The sequence below is a fragment of the Malaclemys terrapin genome, chromosome 3 (genome assembly GCF_027887155.1).
Source record: "Malaclemys terrapin pileata isolate rMalTer1 chromosome 3, rMalTer1.hap1, whole genome shotgun sequence".
NCBI lineage: Eukaryota > Metazoa > Chordata > Testudines > Emydidae > Malaclemys > Malaclemys terrapin.
The window spans coordinates 136156234-136169630 of record NC_071507.1 but is presented as its reverse complement, the minus strand read 5'-3'; the positions used below and the strand labels follow the sequence as shown (position 1 = coordinate 136169630).

General features: G+C 36.3%; 1 protein-coding gene and 1 long non-coding RNA gene across 3 annotated transcripts in view; one reads left to right on the top strand and one right to left on the bottom strand.

Moving 5' to 3' along the window:
- Positions 1–2564, bottom strand: part of LOC128833464 (uncharacterized) — a 104915-nt gene extending 102351 nt beyond the window's left edge. For both annotated transcript variants that reach the window (XR_008444242.1, XR_008444243.1), the window contains exon 1: positions 2102–2564. This is a non-coding gene — a long non-coding RNA (uncharacterized LOC128833464). The remainder of the gene's footprint in view (positions 1–2101) is intronic.
- On the top strand, positions 1463–9090 carry FUT9 (fucosyltransferase 9). The gene is made up of 2 exons (XM_054021388.1): positions 1463–1546; positions 5039–9090. Exon 2 carries the CDS (start codon positions 5047–5049, stop codon positions 6124–6126), a length of 1080 nt encoding a protein of 359 aa, XP_053877363.1. The 5' UTR covers positions 1463–1546; positions 5039–5046; the 3' UTR covers positions 6127–9090.
- The last annotated feature ends 4307 nt before the right edge of the window (positions 9091–13397 follow it).

Sequence of the window (13397 nt, the reverse complement as noted above, 5' to 3'; positions counted from 1 at the left end):
CTGTGTGCAGATGTGGTCGCCCCATCTCAAAAAAGTTATATTGGAATTGGAAAAGGTTCAGAAAAGGGCAACAAAAACGATTAGGGGTATTGAACGGTTTCCGTGTGAGGAGAGATTAATAACACTGGGACTTTTCAGCTTGGAAAAGAGATGGCTAAGGGGAGATATGATTTGAGGTCTGTAAAATCATGACTGGTGTAGAGAAAGTAGATAAGGAAGTGTTGTTTACTACTTCTCATACCACAAGAACTAGGGGGTCACCAAATAAAATTAATAGGCAGCAGGTTTAAAACAAACAAAAGGAAGTATTTCTTCACACAACGCACAGTCAACCTGTAGAACTCCTTGCCAAAGGATGTTGTGAAGGCCAAGACCATAACAGGGTTCAAAAAAGAATTAGATAAGTTTATGGAGGATATGTCCATCAATGGCTATTACCCAGGATGGGCAGGAATGATGTCCCTAGCCTGTTTGCCAGGAGCTGGGAATGAGTGACAGGGTATGGATCACTTGATGATTACCTGTTCTGTTCATTCCCTCTGGGGCACCTGGCTCTGGCCACTGCCGGAAGACAGAATACTGGGCTAGATGGACCTTTGGTCTTACCCAGTAGGGCCGTTCTTATGTTCTAACCTACAAAATCCTGGAACATATAATTATCCGGAGAATCAGTAGTTTCCCTGTCATTTTTTTAGGATTTCTACCTTCTTCCCCTGCTGAGACTCCCAGTACTCTCACTTTTTGTTCTCACATGATCTTTGGTTATCTTGGGATTGCCTTTCTAAGTGAATTTTAATCACAAATGCAGTAGTTGCATTCAGTACCAGGAGTAAAATTCTGATCCTATTAAAGTCCATGGCAGTTTTGCAATTGACTTCTATGAGACCAGGATTTCACCACCCAGATATTTTCTTATTTCTCAGCAACTTCAGGTTCTCGGTAAGATTTTCTACTTTAGCCTCCAAAAAGGAAATGGGTTTCTTTTATATTGTCAAGATCAAGGAGGCATTGATTGAATCTTGATTGCATCTTCCAGTTTCCATTACTGACTTACTGCCATCAAGGAAGCCTGGACAGATGTACTTTCAGATTGTCTTAGGACTGAAGTGTGTATCCGTGATCTGAAGAATTCTGATCTGAGTGGTTTCTGTTTTATTTTTAGGTAAAATTCACTTGGAGATAGGATACTCTACCCTTCAAATGCAACTGTTTTGTTGTGACATTCAGTCACCAGTGTCTGAGATAAAAATTGAACATAATGCTTTAAACCCATAATTTTGCACAACTGAGAATTTAAACAGGTAAAAATAAAAAAACTTAAAAATAAACAGATATTATCTATCGAAATTATTTAAAAAAAAAATCAGCTTCCGCCAAGCCTACTGCTACAGTAGGAATGAGTGAGAACTATTCAATTTCCCCCCTACTACCTTCTTCTTAAATGCTTCCTGCTTCCTCGTAAGTACAGTGGAGTTGTACCAAAAACAAGAAAGGAATATATCCCTGAAGATGGGAGAAAGACTACTTAGCAAATTACAATTATAAGGTACTGTAAGTAATTCTACATAACCTATTAAGAAAACAGTAGAACAATATAAATTAATTACAGTTTTGTGGTATATTGAAAGTAACATACTTCTAGAACAGTAAAAGTCCGATAACCAAAATGAAAATTGAATATTTGAATTTCACATCACTAATATCTATTGGTTATCCCACAAATCTGGGGGGGGGAAAGACCAATAAATTAGGAAATATTTAACATTAAAATGTAATTTTCCGTAGGAAGTATTTCATGTGCATAGAAACTAAGTATAATATCTGTGATATTTTCTGTTAATCTTCTACATGCAGTGCATTAACCACAGTATGTGTAGAAAAGCTTCCATTTAATGAGATATTGACAGTTGTTCTTAGATGTACCTGAATGTATGTTACACCGGATAATATGTAGTCAGAAGAAAAGGAAAATCAGAAAGAAAATCAAATGAAACAAAATCACCCTACTTTGTTTTACCTTGTAAGAGTACGTATATGTGTATAACTACTGTAGCATTTCTTTCCGACTATTTTAAACTATACTATCAGTGCTTACCCATACCTGTAGATGAATGTTCTGCTTGTTTGTTGCAGAAAAGCTTCTTTTTTCCTATATAAAATTTCCACTTCTTGGTGCTTTACACTTCTTTTGTTAAGCTTTTATATTTCCCAACTTGTTATGCTGGAAATTCCTGCTCTTTTACTCTTCCTTTTGTTATGCGCACAAAAAGACACTCCAAGAAATTACCCACCCTTGGGTGTCAACTGAGAGTTTTCTCCTTGGAGCATAGATTTTGGGTTGTTTTTTTCTTCTTCTAGTTTTACAGTATGTAGTAAAGATTTAAAGGATACTTGTTTGAAAATGTTCTAGTTTTCATTCTTGTTTATGTGTCCTTTTTTTAGGTCATGTTTTTATCTGTTTGGTTATTTATGTTCTTGTACAATCATTGGACATCATTTTCCATTGTAAACCATTCTGAATTTTCTTAGAGCTGTGAATAACTCTTATAGTAGAGTGCAATTGATTTTGCTCCTTCGCTCTCATTCATGTGAGGAATGCTACTTTGATTGTTCTCTTGTAGTTTTTCCTTTCTTCTGGAAATTGATAAAACTTTGTTAATGCTTATTGAGTAAGTGACTTGTTAACATATGTTTGCCAAACCAAGATAAGGCATTTCCTTTTAGGTTTCTGTTTTAAGATTCCTATCAGATAGCTATGCTCTTGTATTAATAATGTATTTGGCATTGCAACCCCATAAGTCACCTTGAAAAAACATGTATTGGTTCTCAATGGGGGTGGGGGGAGGAAATTATGGTGTTTCTTTGGTTTTCCCCTAGTGTTGTATAATGTCTGTAATTTGCTTAGACTGCAATTTTAGCACAAAGAAATTGAGAAATAATAATAAATAACAGTAGCAAAACTTTGCATTTATTCAATTTTCATTCAAAATGATGAGTAATCAGCATTATTATTCCCATTTACAGAAGGAAAAGGATATAGTGATGAAGTGACTTGTCCAAGTTCATAAAGCCAGTCAGTGGCAGAGTCAGGAAAAGAACTCAGGTTACTTTGGTACCCTGAACTCAACCCCATAACCTCCAGCTGCCTCTCTACAGAGTATTCATGTATTAGGTAGATAGATTTCTAAAACATGTCTATCTATCCTTTCACACTATGAAGGGCACAGGGAGAATGGGCATGTACATTAAGAATATTAATGAATGTTACAAAACAAAACAAAAAATCATGAATGCTATTCATTCCCTTTCATCGGTCTGTATTAATCAATACATCCCCTTATGCCCTTAAAGCAGGTTGTTGTTCACTCAAGCACCTCAATTCATCTCAACAGCCTTTATCAAAAGGAGGAAGAGGTGTAGCTAGGTCCTACACCATTTAAGACTTGGTACATTTAAACCAGCACATTGAATCCCAACCCAAAGCAAACTGGAAGCCAGTACAGATCACAGAGCCACACAGATAATGAGTTTCTTCAGGAAACGCTGCTAAGCAAGTAGGCAACTCGTATTCTGACTAGCACAGTACAGGTGTAACCCACATGGACTACATTTGAATGAAAAGATCACAACCTTCCACCAGTAACAGATTAAAAAAAAAAATGTATTGTTGGCCACTGGTGTTACCTAAACATCTAGAAGCAAATTCTGATAGAATCCCAAAGTTGCAACATTTCTGTCAGTCAAGGAAACTGAAATAACCACAGTCAATAATTGCTTCTCCCAACCTACAAGCATGATTTTCATCTTGTCTAGTCTGACTCTGAGCCAGCTAGCCCTCATACAGGCCCTAGTCTCTGTTTGCACTGAGTACATTTTTCAGCTGGACTAACCAGATCACAGAATATGAAGATGGAGAACTAGGCATTATCCATGTACTAAAGATATTGCATACTATGTTTCATCATAAATCACCTTAACAGTCACACCTTAAACACGAGGCAAGACAAAATGGAATCCTATGGATTTTCATATGAGAGAGCCATCGATGAGCAAAGGCCCAACATTACCTTCTAGGTTCACTTAAAAAAAAAGGACTCGAAAGACTCCATCTGCCACTACTATGCAGAGATTAGGGCTGTGAGGATTTCAGGGATCCTGTTGGAGTCCACTCCGTTTTTTTTCTTTGCTGCAGGGCTTACTCTGGAGCCATGCTGTCATTGATAGGATGCATAGCTTTGTGTGAGTCTATCTGTGGAAGGGCAGAATTAACTCCCAATCAGAGTTTCAGTTGGAAAGCTACTGGAGCGGTAAGGGATGGTATCATGAATACTGGCTGCTCCTCTTTTCCTCCTCCTTTCCAAGGTCCTAAGGAGCAGGCATCTTCTTCAACCTGCTCTTCAAACATAATTTACATACTAACCCCCTTCCTGGGGGTTGGATTTATTAGCAAAGAAAACAACAATAAAGTAACATGGAAATTACCTCAGATCTTCTCCCCAGACTTGCCCCTGCCTGGGTTTCTCCCTCAGAACTGCTCAACCTGCACCCTAGATCACCTCTCCTTTGAGAGTCGTTCCCGCTTCCTTTATACCAAGTGGGAGTGAATGGAGCCATGGTTCCACACCCCCTGGCACATACCCGTCAGCAGAGCCAGCTGAGCACATGGTAGGGAGCATGTTACACCCAGAAAGGAGTGTAGTAAATTAAGTACTCTTCACCTGGGAACAAGAGGGGAATCCAGAACCAAGTTAGAAGGCATACAGTTGGCAGAGTAAATTATAATGATGTAGTCATGTGCATCTAAATCCTAAACACTCTTTCAGTTTATTTAAATTAGCTTTCAAAATGCAAAGATGGTGTGCCACTGTTTGTCATGTGTGTGTGGTTATTTCCTTTTTATTGAAAATTCTTTGGAAGTTCATGGGTAAATCCACACAGTTTTATGGCCTTGTGATATTGAAAATGCTTTTCATTTTGATGTGTGATTGCTTTAATAGAACACTCGTATACCATTAACACCTCTTGTTTTTATTTTCAGAACAAATTATGACATCAACATCCAAAGGAATTTTCCGGCCATTTTTAATTATCTTCATTGTGCTGGGTTGTTTCATGGCATTTTTACTTATTTACATCAAACCAACAAACAGCTGGATCTCTGGTCCCATAGAATCAGCCAGCTCAGTTCTGAAAATGAAGAGCTTCTTTTCTACCAAAAGTGATTATTTTAATGAAACAACAATACTGATCTGGGTTTGGCCATTTGGGCAGACATTTGATCTTACGTCCTGCCAAACAATGTTCAACATCCAGGGGTGCCATCTAACTATTGACCGCTCACTATATAACCGATCTCATGCCGTCCTTATTCACCACAGAGACATCAGCTGGGATCTCACTAATTTACCTCAGCAAGCTAGGCCACCATTCCAGAAGTGGATTTGGATGAACTTGGAGTCTCCAACTCACACTCCGCAAAAGAGTGGCATTGAACACCTGTTCAACCTGACCCTGACTTATCGGCGTGATTCAGATATTCAAGTGCCTTATGGCTTCATGAAGGTTAGCACGAGCCCCTTTGCATTTGAAGTGCCGAGCAAAGAGAAGTTGGTATGTTGGGTTGTAAGTAACTGGAACCCCGAGCATGCTCGAGTCAAGTATTATAATGAGCTAAGCAAATATACTGAAATCCATACCTATGGGCAAGCATTTGGAGACTATGTGAATGATAAAAACTTGATTCCAACTATCTCCACTTGTAAATTTTATCTGTCCTTTGAAAACTCAATCCACAAAGATTACATTACTGAAAAACTTTACAATGCTCTTCTGGCTGGATCTGTACCAGTTGTATTGGGCCCATCCAGAGAAAACTATGAGAATTATATTCCAGCAGATTCTTTCATTCATGTGGAAGATTTCCTCTCCCCAAGAGAGCTAGCAGAGTATCTTCTGATGCTTGACAAAAATAATAAGCTGTACCTTAGCTACTTTAACTGGAGGAAAGACTTCTCAGTGCATCTTCCTCGGTTCTGGGAATCACATGCATGCCTTGCTTGTGACCATGTAAAGAGACACCAGGAGTACAAGTCCATTGGAAATTTAGAAAAATGGTTTTGGAATTGAACTTTTTACCTTTTTGTGCATTTTTTCAAAGAAACTGACATAATCTGTAGCCCAAGTGGAGGTGGAAAGGGAAAAAAAATAATCTGTGTTTTATGTCACCGTTTATCAGCTATCCTCTCTTGGGGTATCTTATTTATGTTTGTCAGAGATTTTAAAAGCTCAGCATCAGCAGTCATCAATACTCAATTTTAAATTATACTGTATATAGCTAATTATGTGCACTGAAGAATAATTTATTGTTTACTTTAATTTTTATTCAAGGGTTTTTCATGTTTTCCGTAGATTATCTGTCCCAGTTTTACACAAGATGTAATGATTTTTAACTTTGTGTTTTTTACTTTAGATTAGCTATTTAACATGCTTGGAAAATGAAGACACAAATCTTAAGATTTCAGAGAATTTTAATGAAATGATCTACTGGTTTAGTTTGAAATTTGTGTAATATTTCAAAAGACAATAATGTTTGTCATAGTTTAATTTCTGCCCTCTTAAATTCTAAGAACACTATCGAATTGAATACACTGCGTTAATTTAAGTGGTTCCTATTGATAAGGTATATGGATTTAGAAAAAATGTATTATAAATAAGCTTTAAAAAGTTATCAAATATAAGAGAGCCTTTGGATTCTAAACAGGAAAAAGGTATTCCCCTTACAGTTAGTTCCACTAAGATACCTTGGAAATATATGGATTTGCTCTCATCTCCTTAAGATAGAGCATTGAGGAACTGAGAAAATTAAGCTCCCAAGTTACTGTTTGAAGTCCTGATTTCGCAAAGCATTTAAGCATGTGCTTATTTGAATCAGGGTCACAGGTAATGCTACTTTAAATACAGTTGAATAAATTGCAACATACTCATTTGATCACACTCATCTGTATAACTAGATGTTCAGCTCATTTTCTTCTTCTTTCTTACCACTTCACTATTCGGGCAATGTTTATAGCCTTCTTCCAAAACTCATGATTGTAAGCTATCATGCAGATTGGTCACTGTGAGCTCTGCTGATATCCGGTCTGTGTACCAAGTCTTTAGTCTCCCCTTTGGTTGTCTTCCATCCACAATCACTGCAAGAGACATCCTACTGATATAGCTGTACAGGCACCATTGGATATGCCTGTTATTCAAAAAAATATTTGGAAGATTTGGCAATTTTTATATATTTCTGAATATTTGTGAATTATTCACCCAACTCTATAAAAGTCTGTTCCAACTTTAATTGAACTTTAATCACAGCTGGATAGCATCCTGAGGTGGGTGAATAATGTGAAGAAATATTGATTGAATATTTTATTAGAAAAAAATTGTGAAATTAATTACATACATTAGATTAGTATTATTCAGCCAGCTCTAGTCAGAACAAAGGCTCAGTTTGTTTTTAGGGGGGTTCTTGCTGTTTTGAAAGTATGTAATTTAAAAAGAAGTATCAGAACAATGGATATAATCAAGATTTGAATATAAATATGTTCATAGTATTATGTGTGCTATCATAGCAAATTCTGAAATGCAGTTTTGTCATTATGGTTTTTAATATGTATATTCATATGTGCATTATTTGGATTCATTATCCTGTAACCTCAGCAACTAGAATTAAACCCCCCAGTAATCATAGATATGGTGGTTTAATAATGTAGATGTATTTTGTATTAAGATAAAGCCACTGTACATAGTTCTTGATGGCAACATGTGCTTATCACCCACAGCTCCCACTGACTTGTAGGCAGCTCTTAGAATCAAGACCCTTTATTTTGGTATGATCTCAGTCAGGTTTGAATATGTACATCTGAATATACTAACTGTATAAGATATACTGTAGTATAAGAACCCTAAAATAAATGATTGTTGAAGGAGAACTTTAAGGGAACATACTCAAGGCCCAGATTCTTAACTGGTGTAGATCAGCATAGTTCCATTGACAGCTACTGGTTATGGATCTGGTCCAAACTTAACATCCTTAAATGAAAGTAAATCAGAGGCAGAAATTTTGGACTATGCCTAAACAGAATGGCAGCATCCCTCTAGATTTAGTTTAATCTAAAGAGTAGTCAGCAGCTGAAATAAAGCAAGAAGAAAGAAGCCAAAAATTTAGAAAAAGGAAGAAAAATACAAAAACTTACATCAAGAAAAAGTACAGCTTGAATAATATTTAAGGCTGTGATCCAGCAACACACTTAAGGGCGTACTTAGTTTTAAGCATGGATGTAAGTGCTTTGCTGGAGTGGGGCCTATGCTAGCAGTTGATTTTTATGGTAAACATTGGACGATATGATATGATATGTGAATGATATGTTAATTTCTGTGTTACCTCCTTGTAATCGAAGATGGAACACAAATGCTGAATGGTGTGAAAGAACTGTAGATGTAAGAACATAACATGGAACACTGAATGAAAAGATTATAGAACTACGAACTAGAATTGATCTTTTATGTAAGAGTTCAAAAGTTGCTTTCATGGTTCAAATATTTAATTATACCCATTTATTGCTAAGTCTTAAAAGGTTTACTTACAGCATACTGTGAATCTCCTAAATTCACCAGCACTTCAGTATGAAATATAAAGGGACAGCTCATGTTGTGCATTAATCTGATAGAATGAAATCCAATCATTCTCATGTGGAGGAGATTTCTTTTGGTCACTTATTTTTCAAGGGACTGGCTAACCAGGTTATTTTAAAAAGCAATGGTTTTTTCTCTTATTGAATTACTGCTGTCAGAAACACTCCATCCTTTGCGGAGATTTATAGAATTCTCTGTCTGCCAAGTTACCATACCAAAGGGCCAGAGTTAGTCTGGCAGCACATGGTAGGATATGTGTTCATACACCAAAAGTATTTAATAACAATAACAACAAATTTAATTTACCATTTTCTGGATCTTTTTCTTTCTCTTTCTTTGTTGCTCAGTTTTCTTTCTTCCACAAAACATGAAAATCCAGCTTCAAATCAGGTTTACCACTTTGTAAAAACCTGTCAACAAATTAAAATGAGCTAAGGAGCACACTTGTGCTGCTACTACATCTGCTATAACCATTGTTGTACTCAATCACGCTAGCACTGCTTGACATCTAAGCTTTAATAGAAGAGTCTAAGGGTTCAATCATAGCCTGATCGAAGTTAATGAGAATTCTTTCATTGACTTCTAAGAGGTTGGGATCAGAAATATTTCTTCCTAATGTCACACCTGGTGACAGCCAATTCCATTTGGATGGAAAAATGCAGATGCAGCAGGTGTAATTGTTGATGCCTCTCCTTTCGAACAATGACAGCATTTTTGGGGTGGTGGATCTTGACTTTGGAAGTGAAAATTTTTTTCTTTAGCTGCAACCTTGATTACTGTAAAGAATTGCTTCAAAGAAATCAGTCAATTAATGCTATAATTAATGCTTTCCACAGAACAGTGCTGTAGAAAACCAAAGGGAGTTTTTCAATAGAGTTTTGTGAATAATGGATTTTTTGGTTTGCTGGTGAGTCTGAAATATTGAAAAAAATAGATTCAGGTTGAACCAAAAATTAAAATGTTCAGCGAATCAAAAAGTTGAAATAAATTGTGTAGTGTGTTTAAAAATGTTTAAATGTTGAGCATTTTTAATATTTTTTGAAATTTTTAAAATATTGAAGGAAATTTTGAAACAAAAAATCCTTTTGAACCAAAAAACTGAAACTTTTCATTTAAAAAATGTGAAAACAAAACATTTTTACTTTTTTGGATTTTTTTCTGTTTGCTTTACAACAGAGATAATTTGGTGAAATCAACATGAATTCACAAAACATTTCAGTGTTGCTGAATCTGCATTGTTTTCCACCACAAAAATTTAGTCTGAAAAATCTTGCTCAACTCTAATTTTCAAAGGCCCACAGGTCAACTAGACTCTCAACTCCCTTTGAAAGTCAATGGAAGTTAGTTTATTAGCTGCCCTTTGTGCCTTTAAAAGTCTCCCCCATAGAGATCATGTCATAAGTATCCTAAAAAATTGTATTTCTACTGCTGGAAGACTTGAAACCTGTTATTTTGAAGCTGTATATGACATTGATCATTATATCTGTGATCCCTTAGTGGTCTATCTTACATACACAATCCACAATGGAAGAATCAAATAGCAAATCAGTGGAAGAGAGTATGGACAAAAACCAATTATGGTAGAACTAATCATGGATGGAGGGTTATCTGGAGTTATTAAAAGGAGAGAAGTAAGGGACTTGTATGCCTTTAGAGGATTTGGTGGAAGGAGGTAGTGTTAGAGGAAAAGAGAAGTGAAAAATGACTGGCCACATTTTTATCAATGATTTTAATTCAAGCATTCAGGCATCTTTTATCTTTCAGTCATCCATAACCTGGGTGTATGCTCAATAGTTTCCAGTTACCGCAACAGTTAATCATTTATTTTCTGTGCACTGAGAATACATTTTTCAGTATACCTGCTTAAAAGAGAGAGAGGAGGCAAAACCTGTGCTTTTCACACAATATTATATAGTGTAAGCACATCCTTTACTTTGCTTCATTTTCATTACCCCTGCACACCTTACTCATTCATTTCTTTACAAGGCTGTCTTTTGGACATTTCTAGACTTCCTATCTTATCATGAGCTATCTCCCCTTCATCAATGTGGAAAACATTACTTAGTGGGATGCTTTATCAGACCAGTCAGTGCAAACACTCACCAGATCCTTCTTAAAAAGTATCAGGGGTAGCCGTGTTAGTCTGTATCCACAAAAACAAGGATGCATCTGAAGAAGTGTGGTTTTTTTACTTACAAAAGCTTATGCCCAAATAAATCTGTTAGTCTTTAAGGTGCCACCTTGTTGTTCTTAAAAAGTAGTTCCTTTCATTAATTTCCCAGTCACTACAGCTCATAAGCCATAAGGAATCCCCATTCCTAAGAGACCCATGGTTGCCAGTTCTTTGAATGCCCTTTTCTTGTCATCTGAGAGGATCACAGTCACAATGAACAAGCAGCTTGGGTGAGGTACATTAAATTTAAGCACGATATTGCCAGGGACATTTTTTTTTTTTTTTTAGAACAAATGAGACAAGTGAGTACTGTGCTGATGGAGTATGAATTCCTGGTTTTCAGGCGTGGTATGTAATGTGTGAAGAGAATACATAAAACTGCCTGTGTTATTTAATACATAGTGAAAAGTTAGTCAGTGTCACTGAGTACAAGCATTGGTTTCTAAAAGCAAGATCTTTAGAAAAAGTTAGTATGTAATTCCTTTCCAGCTTTTCCTTTACCTGGAGCAGATGGCTCACGTGCGAAAGGCAGATTGACGAGCATCAGTTAAGGAACTAAATGTTGCCGATGATTAGCTAATAATGCTCGTATTGTGTCTTTTGTTGGATTAAGTGACAAAAAGTCATTTATGCTTCTTTTTTGGGGGGTGGGGAGGGAACTGTGTAACACTTTAACTGATGCATATTTCATTTTTGACATGATCAACTCTAATTCTAGTCTTACTTCAAAAGTTGGGACTTCATTGAAGGTACTCCTGATTTAGGACCCGATCTAACAAAGCACTGTGGACTCCATTCAGCAAAAACCTAAGTATAGGCTTAAGCCCTGTTGACTCCAAAAGAGACTCAAGCATGTGCTTAAAGTTAAGTGCATTCTTAAGTGCTTTGCTGAATTGGGATCCTCTAACTGACTTCAATGAGACTACTCACATGTTTATATTTAACCACATACTCAAGTGCTTTGCTGGATCAGGATCTTATCCTATTGCAGATTGTTAGTTACTGTTAAGAATAACAGTTGTGGCTGTGTTTTAATATGACTGATTTTAAATAATAATGATTTTGGTAGGATGAATGCTAAGAGAGCAGATAGGTTTCACAGAAAGTAGTTATTTCAGCATTAGCTTTCATGGCTTTCATAGCCAAATCACCTGTTGATTCCAAGAGGAGTTTTAGCTAAGCAGGGAATTCAGGACTGGATGACCGTTATATGACTGTTACCAATAAATAGCCTTCCTATTTGTTATTTGTGTTGGAACAAACAGTTCCAGAGCTAATTCCTGATTCTAGCTTTAGAAAAATCAGCATGAAAAGGAAGTTTGTTAGATGTGTTGGTAAGAGCTATAGAAATGCCTGTAAATGGATTAAATAAATATACTCATTGATGGTTTGAGTTTGTGGCATAATTGCCACAGAAAGACGCATGTTATAATGCCCTAACTTCATTGGAAATATAGGAACCTCATTAGTAAGGCACCCTACTTGAATTGCGGGATGATTGTCAAGTAATTGCGGCTGAGTTGCGGACAAGACATGGAAAATTGGGGGGAAAATAATAATAGATTTGTATTAATTGTGGTAATGTAGAAAAGCCAGAGAAAGCTATTTGTTTAAGAAAAATTTGTTGGGACAATATAAACACTCAGTATTATGTTATGCCTGCTAATTTTTTTTTTATTTTTCATATATTTTTTTTATTCTGACAACTGGTTGATAACCTCCAGTACCTTATATGGTGACATCAGTCCAGTTCCTACTGCATCCATGGATGTGTCACAACAATCTTTATACAATTAGCACCATTAGCCTAAGAAACCCAGGACTGAATGGAGACTCCCCTAGAACTTTTCCTCCAGATCAGAGCATAGTCTCACTAGAAAGATGGTATCATTTGCATTACTTCTACCTGTGACGGTTTTATGATTAAATAGAGCATTTCAGTCTGCAGTGTAGCCAATCCAGTATTAGTGTTTATAAAGTATGGTGCCAGTCTGACAAATTAAGTGTCTATCATTATTGGAATTATTCATTACTTTTCTAATATTGCTAAATAATTAATAAGTTTACACTTTATTTGTTGTCATTTGGTAGTCAAAATTTGTACCTGTTATTGTTTCCATGAATCCAACCCAATGGAAAGTGACCTGGGTGAAATCCTGTCCCCAGTGAAGTCAATGGGAGTTTGGCTATTTATTTAATGGAACTCAGATTTCTCTTCTGGGATTTAGGTTTAATCTCAAATATATGGGCATGCCGAATAGCAGAATTTTAAAGATATATGGGTTAACCAGCACTTGTACATCTGAAGTTAGGATAAAGTTCTAAGGGATTCTGGAGATCACATCCAACCAACCACTCTGGCAGTCAGTATTTGGAGAACATGCTGTATAGTTACTGTCCTCTGACAATGGATGAAATCAGCAGTCACACACGATCTATTCTATATTGCTGAGTGAATAAATTACCCTAGTGTCTATGTTTTTTTTACTGATATGTTTTAATCATACAAGCGTTACAGGAAAGGAAAGGAAATATGGAAAGGTTA

Coding starts and splice junctions, on each gene's coding strand:
- FUT9 (XM_054021388.1), top strand. CDS start 5,047: ATGACATCAACATCCAAAGGAATTTTCCGGCCATTTTTAATTATCTTC.